The 17,507-nt window shown below is 36.5% G+C and overlaps 1 protein-coding gene across 8 annotated transcripts in view; it reads right to left on the reverse strand.

Annotated features, from left to right (window-relative positions):
* FRYL (FRY like transcription coactivator) overlaps positions 1–17,507 on the reverse strand; it is a 172,787-nt gene that overhangs the window by 80,715 nt on the left and 74,565 nt on the right. For all 8 annotated transcript variants that reach the window (XM_064449397.1, XM_064449396.1, XM_064449399.1 and 5 more), the window contains 7 exons: positions 13,200–13,253; positions 7,754–7,893; positions 7,204–7,300; positions 4,965–5,044; positions 4,376–4,456; positions 3,738–3,906; positions 2,585–2,677 (listed from right to left, as the gene is read on the reverse strand). In XM_064449397.1, coding sequence (XP_064305467.1) covers positions 2,585–2,677; positions 3,738–3,906; positions 4,376–4,456; positions 4,965–5,044; positions 7,204–7,300; positions 7,754–7,893; positions 13,200–13,253 — 714 coding nt within the window. The remainder of the gene's footprint in view (positions 1–2,584; positions 2,678–3,737; positions 3,907–4,375; positions 4,457–4,964; positions 5,045–7,203; positions 7,301–7,753; positions 7,894–13,199; positions 13,254–17,507) is intronic.

Below are 17,507 nucleotides of genomic sequence, written 5' to 3' on the forward strand. Positions count from 1 at the left end.
TTAGGTCCCCCAGTTCTGAAAACTTAGGAAATAATAGAGGATTACAAGCCAACCAACCATATACGTGGTCTTTGTTCAGCTTCCAGAATTAATGAAACAGATACATGGAGCCCTATATCTTTTTTTACCCACACTGTCCCTGCATACAGAATAGCCTTCCTTCCACAAACCAGGCAGCTACCTTCTTTACCCTGCAAGTCTCTCAGGCTTCTCTCTGGATACCTGTGATGATCCATTTAGACATTATTCTCAACCTACTGTTCTATACAGTACAGGGGTGTTGGGGAAGGGGCTGGCTTTTCTGGAAGAAATCCTCTATACTGATAATTTCCCTATAGTATCAGGTAATTTTTTTGTTAGTTTTTAATTATTCAAAGTTATGAAAAGATATGTCATGACCACCTTCCTAAGAATACTCTGAAAATATTCATGATGAGGAAGCATAAAAAATAGCGTATAGTATTTCTGTAACATGTACAAATCCAAAAAGAAAGACCTGAGAAAGTAGTTACGTTTTAAATCACTTCCTACATACCCCCAAATTATTTATCTTTTGCTATTCTTGAGCTGTAAGCTGATCAGTACCCTGCTAGCTCCACATGAGAAATTAGTCAGTTGTTGCCAGCACACTGTTGCTTGGGATATAACTTTAGGCTTACAGATCTGCCTTAACTCCCCCACTGTAAAATATGCTGTCACCCGTCATACCTGCAGGGTCCAAACCAGGCCATATTTTTAAAAAAATGCCTGAATGACTAAGGAAAAGAATGACAGTAAAGAAGTCACCATTTCAAAACCCAAGAGCTTCCTTGCTTAAGCAATTTTCTGTATCCAAGATACAGGAAAATCTAGATTCAGTTCCTTCATCTGCTTCAAAAAATTCAAACTTGCATCTTACACCTTCCAAGAGAATGACTAACCCTCTCAACTGCATCTCAATCTGGGATGGGGCTCTCTGCCTCTATTTAAAAAGCTCCATTTGCATGAAATGATTAGAGACTCAGTGAGTCAGAAGGAAGGATCAAGCCTCCCTCACCAACCATTTAAAGCGCTGATTCAGGCTATGTTTGTAGGATGTGATCCACAAAACAAAGGCACTCTGCACAGCTGGCGTGCGTGCCTCCACAGTTACGACCGGATAGTCCCAATTCCCAAATGCTGCTTCTGCCTCATTACTGCACATGCAGTTTCCACTATATTTAAAGTATAATTTTGCAACCTAATATTCGTGTTTACCTAAACGCTAAGTACTTTCACTATGCATCCCCACTCCAACTGCTGAGCAATTGTGGAGTTCAAGATGACAAATGCATTAACTTTTTAACAGGACAAGAAATTATTCCCTAGAAGAGTATAAGTATGCCTAGGGAAGATCAAGACTTCAGTCAATAAATAGCTACTACTAACACCTTTTTGTGGTCATGCCTTATGGAGAAAGATGGTTTCCTTTCTAATTTTGTAAAAAAAAAAAAAAAATATAAAAATTTAAGCCAGTGAAGGGAGGGAAGCATTTCCCCATGGTAAGGCAGACCATTTGAAAGAAGATGCTGAGTTCAGAGAGATTTACCTTTCTTTTCCTACAAGCTTGCTTAGAGGGGATCCCCACCTGGTGTGCTAGTCTTTGTAGATCCCATTCTACAAAATGGGATTCTACACATCCTAGTTCTCCATCTTTAGCAAGATATGCCCCTATAATTGGGTGTAACACGGAGCCATGACTTGCCATTTTTTGGGACAGCGTGCCAAACACACCGTGGCCTAGCATTTGCTAATACAACTATCATTTTAGACAGCAATCACAGCAAGCATTCATCTTACTACGATGGAACTTTGAGTTTGTGGTAAATGGTCAACTTGAGGTATACTGAGCTGCTGTAACTTCTTGCTGACCTGTTGACCAAGCTTTACACAACTGAGTGAAGCCTGCCCAGGAAGGGGGAGAACCTGTCCGTACCAAAAGCATTCTCACAAGCAGCGTTACAGGTGCTGCACATCCAACACTGTGATAACAAGGTTTTTTTCTTGCTCATGGCTTTAGATTTAAAACACATACGGGAGATGATTGACTGCTCTTCCACTTGAGGATTGCGTCTAGTGGACACTCACCTCTACAAAACATTTTTATTTAATTAGCCAAAACTCACATTCTTCCTTCTTGCATGAGAGTTCACATTCTCCCTATTGGACTGTAAAAATGTAACACATCTCCATTTATTCTAGAAAGAACTTAACAGGTTTTGGCTAATAAAGAAAAGTCAATGGGACCCTTGAATGAACAAATATTAAACCAAGGAAATTTCAAGTTTCAAAGACTCTAAGATTGCACAGTGCTCTGGTGACAAAAAGGTCTACAAAAAAGACAATCTTAAGAAGTTCTGAAAAAAGACTGGAAACTAGCTAATACACAAATCACACTGACACATTTCCCTTTAAAAGGTTATGTAGGTGCTTGTAATTTACTTAATAGTCTTTTTGAATCTGTAAAAATATAATATTGTGAGGATTAATAGAAGCAATTTTAACAACAAAAGCCTAATTGAAAGTGAGGGGAATAGCAGAGGAGGGGGGGGAAAAAAATACTTACAGCAGCCACAGGGATGAGAATTTCCACAAACAAACCAGCAAGTGCATGTTTTATATCTTTATCTTTTACTTCCAGGAAGTATTGAGCACATTCCTTAGTAAGGAAGCATTAGAAAAATGTTTAGAAAAAAGAAGACAAACATCCCTATGCCATGAAAACCACTAGCAGTATCACATTAATTGCCAGGTTGAATTTAAATCATGCCATGTGTTTAAGTCAGTCTTATATTCCTTGACAACATCAACTTTACAAAACATTAGAAACTTTAAAACCTGCTTCCCCAGCAATTAAAAAGAAGCTGAAAAGGAGAATATTTGTAATACCGGATAGCTATTTACTTTCTACTCAGAATATAGAGTACTTAGAATACAAAAAAAATAAAAACACAGTTTTCCTCAGATTATTTTGAAGTTTTTTAAAAAATGCTTCTCTCTATTGAAATTATTAGAAAACAAGATTTTATTTTTATATACTCATTTTCAAGATGACTTTGATGCAAAGAAAATTTTACAGAGAAATAAATAATCCACACACGTGTTCATACTCCACTATACCAAACTCACCACTCTGGAGACAACCTAAAGCACTTACGTGTATGTTAGTATTTTCAGGGTTGAGATCAATGTCAATGGCTGTTAAATAGCTCTCATAAAAATTATGACCAAGTTACAATAACTTCAGTTATTGTGGAATGGGAGAGTTATTAATTAAGACAATTTTTAATCCACATCAAAATCAGCAAACAAAGAGATTTTAGGTTTCTCCAAAAATTAACAGAGTTTTTTTTAAACAAGAGTGTTTCTTTGCATCTCAGATCTTAAAGAAGATATATCAGGTAAATTTTTTGCTTTAACCCACTGCTTCCATAAAGAAAGAAAATCATTTGATTGCTACCCATTTTCATTTTGTCTTGAATGAATTCATGTATTACAGGTTTGCCACATTACTGAGACAATTGAAAATGGGTTCTCATTATGCTAGGTACTCACGAACTGCAGAGACACAAATGATTCATACCCCTGAGAACCTACCTAAACAGAAAAGGATGAAGGACGAGACACAAGTATAGTGAGCAACTGATCACAGCAAGCACCATTAATGACTTAAACAATCACAGTTATGCTCATTTCAGTTTTCTGTAAGATTCATTTACCTGCATGAACTGAAATGATGCTTCGAAATCCTCCACGGGATACATCTTTACTCGAAAAAACTTCATTCCCATAATCAAACTGATGATACTTTGTACTACATGGGGACTCTGTTCTTTTTGTCGCAGTTCCTTTAATTCAGTGACAAACTTCTTCCTAACAGCTTGAAACCTGAACAAGGCATATAGATGGCAATTTTTTGTATTCTTAGTTACTTTCATATGATGTCTATAATTTTGAACCAATTTCTTTAGTCTGTTAATGATAACATGACCTACAGTAAAAAAACCACAAGCAAGATCAACCCTGATACTTAAAATCTAGACATTTAATAAGAGTGCCCATAATGATCAGCACATTAGAAGATACTGATCAACTGACCAACAACTATTGCCGTATACCAGACCTCCTTCCCCTGCACCTACAAGTTGACAGCAAAGCATTTCATCATTGTACTAAAGATTATTTCTTTATTTTTTCAAATTTGTTGTGCTGGAACATGAGATGGACAAGCCAGACTACACTTGACACTTAAGCAATTAGTTACTGGGGTCATTAATAAATGCTGCTATATTAAATAGTCTTTCAGTCTAAAGTAATTTTTCCCCCAAGAGCAGGAAGAGTCAGAGACTGAACTTACTTTGATTGAGCAAGAACACCTGTCACTTCTGCATACAAGTCTGCAATAATATGCACATTCCCAGTGTTGGTTCCTGAATACCTAAAGAGGGGGGAAAAAAAAAACAACCAAACAAAACACACACACACAAACCCCAAAGGTGTTAAATACAATTTGTTCTTCCTAACCCCTAGCATGTTCTCAATTACAAGCAAAAAGTTTGTTCTAATGCAAGGCAGATTATTACCATAAAAACAATGCAAGTCAAGCATAAAATGCATGGGTGACATTTAAAGTGATGTAGTTTCACTAAGCAGACATGAGAGATATTCTGCATGGGAAGTTTACTATAGTTATCCAGCTAGGACTTTTCTTACTCCGGCTGGCTATGCAAATAATTCTGTATATTCTAAGCAAAATAAACTCAACATTATATTGAATGCAGCTTCAGTCTTTCAACATATGTTTTCAGTTTAAAGATATCGATCAGTGTTTCTTTACAGTATTATCACCAACATGTTGCATGTGAGGCAAAGGAGGACAATCACAACAATCAAGCACAGGCTGGTAATGCACACAAAATATTTTAAAGTATAAAAGTGAAACTTACCCTTCCTTATGCTTAAAGTGCTTAAAAGCCAAGTTTAGAACTTCATGTACTAAAGGATCTGGCACTGGATGAACAGGTATCTGAAATGCAGATATAATTTATCTGTATGTAATTATGTGTGTACATATGCACATATGTATGAAGTAAACAAACAGTACTGAGATGCCCTGTAGAAATCTCTCCCATTCTGTCAAAGGACACATCCTGGGTCAGCATACGATATCAAATTAATTCTGCAATATATGAACATTTACACAAACTGTACTGACATTCTCTTAAATTATTCTGCATACTGGCTTTTAGGGATTAAATTAATAATAAAATAAAGAACAGTAATGTAAAGCCTATGAATTTGTCATCAAAATTTATCAGACTAGGTTAACTATGCACCCTTCCACACTTTCTACCTTGTGCTGTGTTACTATTACAGATTTAACCTCAAAATGCAATTCATCTCGATATAAAGGAAGACAAAACCAAAAAATAAGAATGCAGAAGAGATGATCATCCCCATTTGAGACTTTCTGCAGATGAAAGCAGCCAAAACATATAAAAATCCTTCTAGCAATAAGTAACAATCTGGTGAGAAAACAAAACCAAGCATTGATGAGAAGGCCCTTTTTTACAAAGGTTCTCTTTGACATCACCACTTTTCGCAGGTTTAAAAGAAAAGTTTTGCTTAAAAACCAAGTGTATTCGTTTAAAAAAAGCACTATATATAATTATGAAGTCATATAATCTTTAAAATCTCAAAGCAAATTAAGTAGGGATTAGGATAACCCTAGTAAACAATACTGTTTGTTTAAGAATTTAACTAAAATATATTAGAATAAAATATTACTGTCTTGTCTACAGAAAATGAAGCCCTTAATGCTTGAGAATTTCATACTCTTCTGCATCAAGAAAGCTATTTGCCCAAGAACTTCCAGTTACTGGAACTGGCTATTCACATGCATATTAATACAATGAAGAATATATAGTCATTTAAGAAAAAGGGTTTTGTTCCTACGTAGGTCATGTCTGTCACCCTCTCTGGTTGCTCTGTGAGTATTGCAGAAAGGGCTGGCTCATACCCTTGGCAACCCTCTAAAACCAGTTTCTAAGAATTAAACAATGACAGGACTCCCAGGAAGATAGATGTAATATGAATATAAATACATTTATTGATAAAAAGCCATCCTTCTTGTGCTTTGTTTGACTGCCTAATTGCAGATTCACATTACAGGCAGAACATACAAACCCTCCTTTAGGTAACTTTTAATACTAAATTGACTGAAGGATTCTCTTAAGCGGTGTATCTACGTTTAGTGGCCTATTGCAGGTCTTTAGCAGAGGAAAATAGCCTTATCAGAAAAATACTTATCTTGTCTGGAGTACAAGCGTGGGAGGCTCACCAAGCATTACAGGAGTCACCACAGACTCTTCAAGACAAAAACTTTGGAACCTCTCCTGACATTTAAATCACTGGCGACATGTACTATGCTCAACAGAAAATCTAGTACCAATTCAAAATAAAGAAGCTACCCATATAACCCTGCGATCCTGAACAACCTATTCCATTTCGCTTTTTCTTTGGCACTGATAGAAAATTTAGGCAGCGAGAGAGCATGAACTAAAGATTTTCTGTAAAACACTAACGCATAAGAGTGTGATGGTTTTAATAGCATTCTCTGCATCTCTGTGCATGCAGTTTACAAATATCACTTTGGAAGATTGGTCAGTGTCTCAGGAAGGATAGGCAGCTCTTTTGTTTTCTTGTTTCCATTTCTCCTTTGTCCCTCAGCCAGTGCAAATTTTATATTAACAGAAATTGTGCATGTTACATTGGCTAGCACTACATTATAGGGTCAAGCAAAATTACATACCCTTTCTAATTTTTTTAAAAAGTGACAAGTGAATCTTGATGTTCAATGATTTCACATTGTATTTCAAAAATGTTTAAGCAGACAAAAAGCACGAAAGATAAATAAAATGTTACTTTCTACAGTTCTGCTTTTTGCAGTACATCATCAGTTTTGACTTAGTGGCTCCAAGACATGTGAACTGAGATAACGCAGGCATGTAAAGAAAAGACAGGAGAGGCCAAAGGCTTTATGCACCTGAGGGCATAATTACAGCCTTTTGCATATGCTCATCATATACATGCTCCAGTTTTTAAATACAAAAATTTAAAGGAAAGGATCAAAAATGATGTTAAAAGCAAAATACTAAAAGAATTTGCTGAAGCAAAAGAACTTACCTGTTTTAGAACCTCTATTAAAACTAAACAAAAAATGAAATCTACAGCTAAGTCCCTCCTTTCAAGTAGATAATCTCTTTCACGTTGTTGGTCATCCCTAAAACAAGAAATCAGGAACACATATCATACACAAGACTGAACACAGATATCACAGAGAAAAGGTATACATGTCTTTCATGCAATCATTGTTGCACATGTATATAAAATGGATAGTTAGAAAGGCTTTGGGGTTTGGTGCAGCACTGACATCTTGACCCCTCCTAAAAGGGCCTGCCAACAACCAAAACAATTCAGAAAGGAGTCAAACTAGCTTGGAATTATCACCATCCAACTTCCTTCTGCATATCAACCCCAAAATCATTAAATCACTTCATGCATATCATCTACGCAAGTTAAATACACTACCTCAAAGAAGCCCAAGCTCTTTCTATACAGATTTAGGTAATAACGGATCCAAAGACAAAATACTTGTCAAAGAAGTACAAAGCACACATATTCTTACAAGAAAGCACACAGAAATCAAACAGAATTTTGCAAGGAAAACTCTTACCCCTTCGATTTTGTGCTAGATCGAGGTCTGTATTCATAAGATTCATCTTCTGTTCCATTTTGACGCCTGTACCAGTCAAACAAGGTGCGTAATAAGGAGGGGAGACAGTGCTCTGCTACTGAGCTCATAGAGCTTATCAACTGAAAAAATTAAGAAAAGTAGTTTAGCCTGATAAAGCAACCTAAAAATCCTGGAATTAAAACCATTATGTCAGATTTGTATTTAACTAACATCATTAACTATACATTAAAAATGTATATCATATAATTTTACGAAGTGGCAACTTTATGTATCATTTTCATCCAGGACAGTTACTGTAAATATGACACTCAGTCAGTTTTTATGACAAATTTAAGCAGACAAAGCATTCCAAAACTCATGGGGATCAGAGTCCTACATTTATACAGACAACCTGTATAAAACCGTTGAGAAAACAGCAGAGATTATAGAATGTCCCTGAATGTTGCCACATGTATCTCTGAAGTATACGTACCTTTACATTACAAATGACAGATAGGAAATAACCCTCCTAAACCTTCCAAAACATGCTTCTTTGGTTATTATACAAACAAAAATATGAGCTTTTTGATATTCTACTCTTAATACATTTGACTGTCAAGATGTCAAGCTGTACTTATTTTCAGCATAACTCCCCTGTCTACTGCCCTCTTTCAGAAAACCCACGAGTCATAAACTTATCCATAAAACAGTGGCAACAGAAACCATTACAGCATGAAGACCTTAACGTGGCATGAAACTTAAACAGAGCTCATCAGTGCCCAGGCTTGGAGAGGAGAATAATGACTGGAGAAAGACAACATAAAGCAGTTATAAACTCTGTGCTGGGAGGCTGCAGGGAGCAAACCCATGCCCAAAACACTGGCTGGAAAATGAGAGTTACCACATTTCTCACTGATGCCACATATCAATTACCTCTTGCGTCTTTCAAGTAAGACGTTTCAGTAGGAGCCACACCCTCTCGTGATAACTTATCTATTATTTGCTATTCCAGAAGACCAAGATAACATCAATGCCATGATTTCCTTGTCCTCATTTGAAGCATCATGGTTTTTCAGGTTTGGGGAAGGGATGGGGGCAGGTTAACCATAAGGAAACATCAGAAAGGTCTCTTTCAACCATTTAAATACTCTACTCATTGTTAACCAGTCAGCTATTCACGTCACAAGAATTAAGTAGTATTCTTGACTGTCTGAAAAATCCTTGAATTATATAAACAAGTGGAGAAACTTCCTGAAAATAAGCAAAATAATATTCTTATTCTGTGAGGTCATAACACGCTACATCCCAGTATACAACACAAACTGCATAAATTCCAAACCTGAAGAGGAACTAGGTTTCACCAAGAAATATTTATTAGAATAATGAGATTATGGTTTTCTTCTTATGTCTGTCAATAGGACACTTATTATGTCTGTCCATAGGACACTTACTAAACAAGAGAGTCAGTGGAAAAACCTAGGCACACCTGCTGCAGGAGAGGCACGCACATTGAGCTAACTGCACAAAAAGATGAAGGCAGTCATTGCAGGCAACACAAAAACATAAAGTATTTTAACCACAGAAAAGAAACAGAAGCTAGAAATACTGCGTAGGCTTGCTATAATTCCTTCCATTTTGGAACAAACACTAAATTTTGAGAATAACTTCATTCTTAGACACGATGAAAACTTTATGACTTGCTTTAAAAGCCAAGCATGTTGTAAGCTTGTTCCTTGTGCTCTGATATCTATACAAAATAAGTACCCAGTCAACCAACCAACATACATCAGACTTCTAGGAGCGGACAGTAAGAACAGCTCCATTTTACCACTGTAAAGTTATACTGTGATCCTAAATGAAGCAGTGTTTGATGAAATGGAACATATACAAATTAAGATGTTGCTCAAGCGAATTTTCTGATGTGGCAGATACGAGAAACTTCCTTGGGGGGAAAAAAAACCAAAACCCAGTAACAAAAACTTGTAAAGAGGAAGAGGAAAGAAAGATTATGAGGAAATTTGAGACACTTCTGGGCTAATATTAAAACCATCATCCTTTAGTAAGAGGAAGCATCAGAAAAGAATCATTCATACAGCAACCACACACACAACAGGATAGGAAAAGATTAAGCCACACTTAAGTTACCCTGTGCTGTCAATGTAAAATGCTCCCCCAAAGTACTTCTCTGCCCTCCTTCTGAACTGACAGGTTTATCAGTAGAAGGGAAAGAAGAAAGCTTCCTTTTAAACTTTACTAAACGTTTTCCTTAAGTTTTCCTACAAATTTACAAGTATATTGTTACTACTACCACTCATAAATATTCTAGCAGTTGGGTATTTTACATCATCTTCCAGAGAAACAAGCTGTATCACATCCATTTAAAAAATTGTCATCGGTAAAGTGCTAAACCCAGAAACCAATGGCATTATAAAGCATTTCCCTCTTGAAATGAAGAATCATTTTTACAGTATAATGATTTATTTCCTGCCAAGTTTTGCATCCTTAATATTTTAATAAAAAGCCATTGGAATTATCAGGAAGAAATAATCTTTGCTTGTATTACACAGCTGCTCAGCAGAACATAAGCTATATGCTTATTTTATTTAAAATAATTACCATATTGCTTGGATACTAAATTCAAGACCGTCTTGTATTAAAATTATAAGAAAACCCTTTTATTTTACCACGAAATTATGCCTAGGTTGAAAGCAGCAATCCAGACAAAGAGAGATCCTGTAATGCCCAAGAGGACAGGGCTGAACTAGTCATCATGACATGTACTTATATTCCTTGGAACGAAACAGCACAATCTTAATGAATGAAACATGCTCCAGTCTTAAAGGTCGAAACACATTGCTAATTGCTGCACCTAACATACCCAACAGCACATTGAGAGGTAAGGAGAGAGATATGCAAAATTATAGTAAGATGTTAGAGCCCACATTCCAGCTATGGCAAAAATCCTGATCCTGAAATCATTGCTCAAGTTGTGCCTAATCATGAACAAGCCTGAACCCCACAGACACATCTGCTTTCAGCAAAGTCACTGAGATGGCCAAGATATGCTTCTGTGTGATCATAAAGTTTTGGTGTCTTAGGACAAGAGTAGGAAATTGCCAAGTATGATTCCTACAACAAACAAAAGAAGAAAAATATAAGCTATTTCAGTTTCAAGCTGTACAAGCAAAAATATTTTAAGAAATGCAGTATATGCTCTCTAAAAAAATTCCTCTCCGGTAGCTTCTTGACACGCTGGGAATGATAAAAGGAAAGCACTGGTACTAAAATGCTAAAATTTTTAACAGTTTAGAATTGTATCGACATAAAATTTTCCTTCTTATTTTTCAAAATCTCATCTCTTTTACCTAACTTACATTTATCCATTTTCCACACTTGGATCTAATAGCAGCCCTCTTGGTCTGGTTATGCTTCCAACAGAAACAATTTATAATCCCATTAAACAGCTATTTTATTCTCTCATGATAAGGACAGGCAACACTACACGCCTTCCTCCTCCATCCCGCTTCTTATCACTTACTGAGCTGAGAGAATGAGCGTTAACTGGATACCTTCTTACTCCCAGCATCCCTCTTGTGTTTCAATCATGCTCTTTTTATTCACAAAGCACAACACTAGCTCAGACACCGTATCAGTCCAGCTAAAGTCGCTTTTTAGATTCAAATTCCTAACTCCCTGAAGATCTCCGGGTGAACGAGGTTGGCCCAGTGACAGCTCTAGCTCCCCTGCTGTGTCACTGGATGCTGTGGCCATGCACTCTGGGTCCTCCTCTCTCCCCTACTTTGCCAATCTCTTTTTACTCTGCAGTTTTCTGCACTGCTGGAGAATTGATCTTAATATGGGTTTCCTATATCCAGCAATGAACAGAGAGGAACAATCTTAATTCCTTTTCCAAACAATGTTCAAAATTCCTGTCACCACAAGGGAGCCACTCTGCTCTGACTTCCTAAAGTAGTCTTTCAGTACTGTGAAAATTCAGATCTCGATGAACCCAAAATAGATTATAAATAACAAAAGAACAAAACAAGAACTCACACACATACACACATAATCAAAACAAATTATTTCTAACGTACTACATTTTCAGGAAAATTAGTTTATTTCTATTTTATAAGATTTCAAAAGTTACATGCTTTATTTTTTCATTTTTCTTCACTCAGCATATTTTTAGAACCTATATGTAGTTTAATACATGAATACTAGTAATTTATAAAAAGCATCCTTAACTGAGGAAAAATATGGGGATAAGGGTGGGGCTGGAGTTAGTAGAATAATTGGTAATATTACTGATGTACAGATTTCCTTACATCATCCTTATCATGCGTACTATTAAGTTTTTGGTCAGCTTTAATACAAAATACTGCTAACTACCACAGAACTTATGCCCTGTTCCCCCTCACCCATCTTCCTTGCTTATGAGTAAACTTTCGTGTAGGAGATAATGGCCTTACAGCAGGTTAGATTGCAAAACATTTAAATGCTATGGGAGGTTTTTGGTGGTGGTTTTGGGTTTGTTTTTCTTTGAAAAGAAAACTATACATCAAATATTACATGCTATATTATGTCTTTCTCTTTTGGGAGAAGGGAAGAGAGATGCACAGATTGCCATTAACTGAAAAGGAGGGGCAGGTCCATAGGTTTCACTGCGATGTCTAATACCTGTATCTGAGGAGTAATGGAAAGCATGAAACAAAAATCCAGCTACAGAAGACATGGACAGAACACTAAACTTCATACAGTAAGATGCTATTCAGTAACAGTTAAAAACAGGAACAGGCAATTCATGGGGCTTCATCTGAATGCTGCCTCTTCATTGCAAGGAAGTAGTTACGGGACAAACACATGCCTATACTATGAAAGAATTAGAAATACAGGCAATAAACATGAATAAATCAAGCAGAGAATTATTTCACATACAGTTCACTTATAGTAAGTGAAACAGTATAGCCTCGCAGTGCGACTATATACTCAGCAAAAGGGCAAAGTAACGTCTTGAATCTACCTTATGCCTTCTGCCACAGAATCAAAAAGCCCTCAGTAAAAGCCATGTTACTGAAATTAACATGATTTGCTTATAAAAGTAGAACACTAAACACTGAAACAATAAGTCTTATAGGTTGAGGTTACACAAATCCTGTTAACAGGAACAGAAAGAAATTAAGTCGTTTTGTCCCCTACCATATTTCAGCATCTTCCCTACGGCCGCTTTTACTGCTACTTTCAAATAAATTAGCTATTCTAGTAGTTTCTTAGTATCATAATCTACAATGGAAAATAAAGTCTAACTAATAATATTCAAAAGTCTAAATCTTTTGATGCTGATTCAGAGGTGGATGTCCAAAGTCATAACATCAGTGGAATCATTATTCTGCAAAAACAGAGGCCACCTTACCCCAATAAAAACTGCCTTCAATTACATGTCTCATACCTGATCAAACTGAAGATCTTCACCTCTTTGAAGAGATCTGGACAAGAGCTTTTCCTGTAAAAAACAAAACAAAACATGAATTTCACAATGCAACTGACTGTTATCAGAGTCCTTTCTCAGTTATATTACAGAACAAAGAAATAACTTCAAATGTAATATTTGCATTATTTTTCAGCTAGAACCACTTCTGAAGATGTAAAGAAGAGAGATATAAAATTAATTTGGTAGCTTCATAGTAATGATGTTAAAGACTGACAAATAGAAAATGTCAAACACCTCTCCCTAACAGCAGGGCCCACAGCAGCGTGCTCAAAAGAGATAGCTGATGGTGGGTGCAAAGTGTAACTTAGAAGGAAAGCCATTCCCATCTGAATTAACAAGCATACTCACATTCATATAAGGCAGTTATTGTAAGCTACAAGAATGAATTTTAAAATGCCTCGCAAAGGCGAGACCATTGTTCAATGCACTTCCAATCTGTGCTTTCCCTGAACTGCAATGAAAACCAGCTAGAAAACTTAGTCCAGAAAAGGAGAATGTCAATACCAACTTGCTTTACGTTTGAAATAACTTTGTACGGTACAGAAAAGATGTGGTATTACTAGAATTTCATTATAACAATATTTCATTGCTACCAATACCATAAGACATATTGCTCTGTTAAAACCAAAATTAAATTATATTCCTGACAAAATAATTTAGGGAGGATTAAAGCATTAAGAAAGGAAAACTCTCATGGCGCTTAGGGACATGGTTTAGCGGTGGACTTGGCAGTGTTAGGTTTAGGGTCGCACTCGATGGTCTTAAAGGTCTTTTCCAACCTAAATGATTCTAGTATTCTATGAACTGTAACAGTAATATACTAATTCTCACTAGTCACTGTTGAGAGTACCAAATTACACAGTTACAGGAAATACAAATTTTATATCTCTTGCTAGGGTATCCTGAAAAGAGAAAAAAGAAAAGGGGAAAGGGGGCGGGGAGAGAGAGAAAAGAAAAAAAAAAATACTAAGTTGCATGTACTGGCTCTCAGGGTCAATGATTTACAGTAAGCCAAGCAGCACAGTAACAGCTTTAAGGGCATACTATAAGGTATATAAAGATGTGATGAGTATTTCTTGCTATTTAAAGAAATATTAAACTACTTTTCATTTTTACAAGTAAAGTAGAAAAAGTACTCAAGGTAAGGAGTTTACAGCTCACACTGGATTGCAGAGGCAAACAAAGCGCTTTTATGGAGCAAATAAAGTAGTAAGCTAGAAGAGAGCTGTTAATTTGCCTTGTCCGAGATGTAAAACGAGGTGTCAGCGGTGCTGATAGCCAGTACTGCTCTCAACAGGTTGTGCCTCAGCTTAAGAGACAACACCCATGCTGCCAGGCCTTTGACAAAAATTTAAAAAGTCAATATTGCTTGGCATTTAACACTTCCAAGGCTGCAGCGAACAGACTATATGTTAAACAGATACAATTTAGGACTGGATGTACCAAGTCCAAGATTCAAACTCGCAGTTTATTTTCGCTTGTCCTAATCGTAATCTTGGAAACATGAGACAATTTCGGGTGTTTTCTGCTACGAGTACAGCTGTGCTTGGTGTTCAAAAGCACACAATCTCTGACAACTATTACAGCCTCTGAAAACTTGAACTCAACACTGCTCACGCAAAACGCATTTGCCTACTCTGAAAGTATAACTTGAAATAATACAGGTACCAATTCACAAGTTGGACCATTTTCACTTTCTATAATCCAAAGAAATGCACTTAATTGTCTAAAAAACCACTGCCATTTATGTATACTTAGAGCATGCCTACATAAAAAAATATTTTAAAAAGAAGGTGGTTTCAGGAAAATGCATGTAATATTCTGAAATAGTTCTATTTGTTCATCAACTGATGTATTTGCCAATGTACTTTCACTGTGTATTCAAAAGCAAGGGGGAAAAGGTTTCAGACACTGGCAAGCACACACTTTGAATCTTACAAATTCATACAGTTTTACGTGTTAAGTCTGTTCAAAATACTGTTATGAAAATTGTCATTTTGGAGCAGATACCAAAAGCTCCAGAGAGCACCTGCAAATCAGAATTCCCTTTTAACGAGAACTCCTCCCTCCCCTTTTCTTATAGGGAAATATCTACTATAGGTGAATTCACATTATCTGTACTACACTTTTAGATAAACTGCACAAATAATTGTAATCTTATCTATAAAGCAGAAACATGAGAAACGTTCCACCCTATATAAACATCATATATTGCCGAGTAAGCTGAAGGAAAATAACTCGACAAATATTTCCTGAGAAGATAGAGAAGTGACTTTCCTGTAAGAAGACGGTAAAAAGTCAGGTTCCTTAAGTCTCCTTACGATACAATGCCCTGACATGCCACGTCTCAACCATGGTACTACCAAACTGTTACAGAGGTGAACACTGGGTTTATTATACCTATTGCACGTGTCTAAACCCAGAAATAGCTAAAGAAAAGAATGATTAAAAAAAAGTCAAAGAGGAATCAAATAATCTTTAAGTCTTTAGACAAAGAAGTTGAAATCCATGTCAGTAGATAGCGAACTATTTTTAAGATAGTTCTGAAAATTTATCTCCTTCCCCCCATTCTATACTAATTAAGACACTTCTGTACGTCAAATGCTGATATAACTTGTAAGATTTTTTAGTATCAGGAAGAATGAAGACCTTACAAGTTCATAAAACTCCTTATTATTTTTCCTCAGCATTAAAAAAAGCTTACCTGCTAAAAGGTACGTATCACCACAGTTAATGTAACACTGACCACACAAATGTGACGTGACCCAATAATACTCTTTAACCCAGTCACAAGGTTTATCAAGGCCTTTGAATTGAATTATTTGTATGGCTTTAAAATTTATTTTCTTTCAATGTCTTTTTCTCTCTCTGCTTTGTCATGGCCCCAGTCATCTACATGACTTACAAAAATCTATCCAGGAGCATAAAGTAAAGGTCTGGAAACTTTCATTGAATTAATAATTTAAGATTTATTTTCCTGGCTTCCTGAAGTTCAGAGACAAATGGAAATAACAGGTCTACATTTATCTTTTACAAGTGAAATGAAAAAAAAAACTCCTCTATTGAATTAACCAAAGAGCAGTTTGTATCCATTGTGTAAAGCAGAAATGTCAACATATGGCAGGCAGCAGAGATCAGGATGTAGACAGTCGTGCCTGTGCTGTGCAAACAACTGCACCCCTGGAAAAAGTTACCACCCGTTGGCCCCTCTCCAGCATTCACTGGCACTGTCCTCTCGTGGCTAGCACAACTCAGTAGGGCAGCTCAGGTGAACAGAGCAAAATGTATTTGTTTCTGTCCTCCAAGCTGCAAGTAAGAAACCAGACAAGCGATGCCGTCTTGCCTCCCTGAGCCCAAGCGCTGGGCAGCACCTGCATCCTTGCCCCGGAGTCAGAGCAGTGCACGAGAAACACTGTGCTGAGGAAATGCGGTGTGCTAAGCTTTACAGATTTGAGACAAGCTTCTGAAAGCACCTAGGCAAGATTTGCGAGAGCATACAGTACTGGTGTGAGCAATATTTAGTTTCTCCATGATGGGATAAAATAAGCCAGTTGCCAACAGCAGCGAAATACTCTTGCTGGTTTCAACTTAAACGTGAGACTGAACTATAATTTGCTAAGTTAGCAGTTTACCTAATCACTAATCTTTTCCAGTATAGTTTGCTTGATGTTTGGGGAAGGCTGGTACCATGCCTCAGTCATCCTTGCTTAGCTGAGGAAGAGTATTTTAAGCTACAATAAATCTGTCTGAGCCCTTCTTCCTCTAAAACCGTATAGTAGCACAAAAGACTTTGAAGAATTTATTTTAAAAAAGAAAAATAAAGGTGTTTTAATTTCATTTACTTATTAAAAGGATGATCTTCCTTCCTGCAACTTGATATATTTATTTTAAGCATTTGCTGATAGGCTCTGTCCATAACTTTGGAAAATCTGCAGTATTAAAATTTCACAAGCAGAGAACTCTTAATTAAATCAGTGGAAGGAAAACTTTTTTATTACTCACTGAGTATCCTAAGTAAATTCACAGCCAAAGAAACCATTTAGTTACTTTTTAAAAACACAAGTCAGTTACTCATAGATGAAACTCATACATCTGGCCAAAATGGTACCAACTCCTCCCCGCCAGGTGCTGTCTTGATCTTAAGTTACTATTTTTAAAAATTTATTTATTTTATTACTTGTAATTAATTTTTTGCTCCCCTGCTGACATGTTTATCATCAAGTTTTAAAACGTGTCTAACTCCTAACTTTAATTCCTCTGGCTCCA

This window comes from Phalacrocorax carbo, chromosome 4 (assembly GCF_963921805.1).
Source record: "Phalacrocorax carbo chromosome 4, bPhaCar2.1, whole genome shotgun sequence".
In the NCBI taxonomy this organism is placed as follows: Eukaryota; Metazoa; Chordata; class Aves; order Suliformes; family Phalacrocoracidae; genus Phalacrocorax; species Phalacrocorax carbo.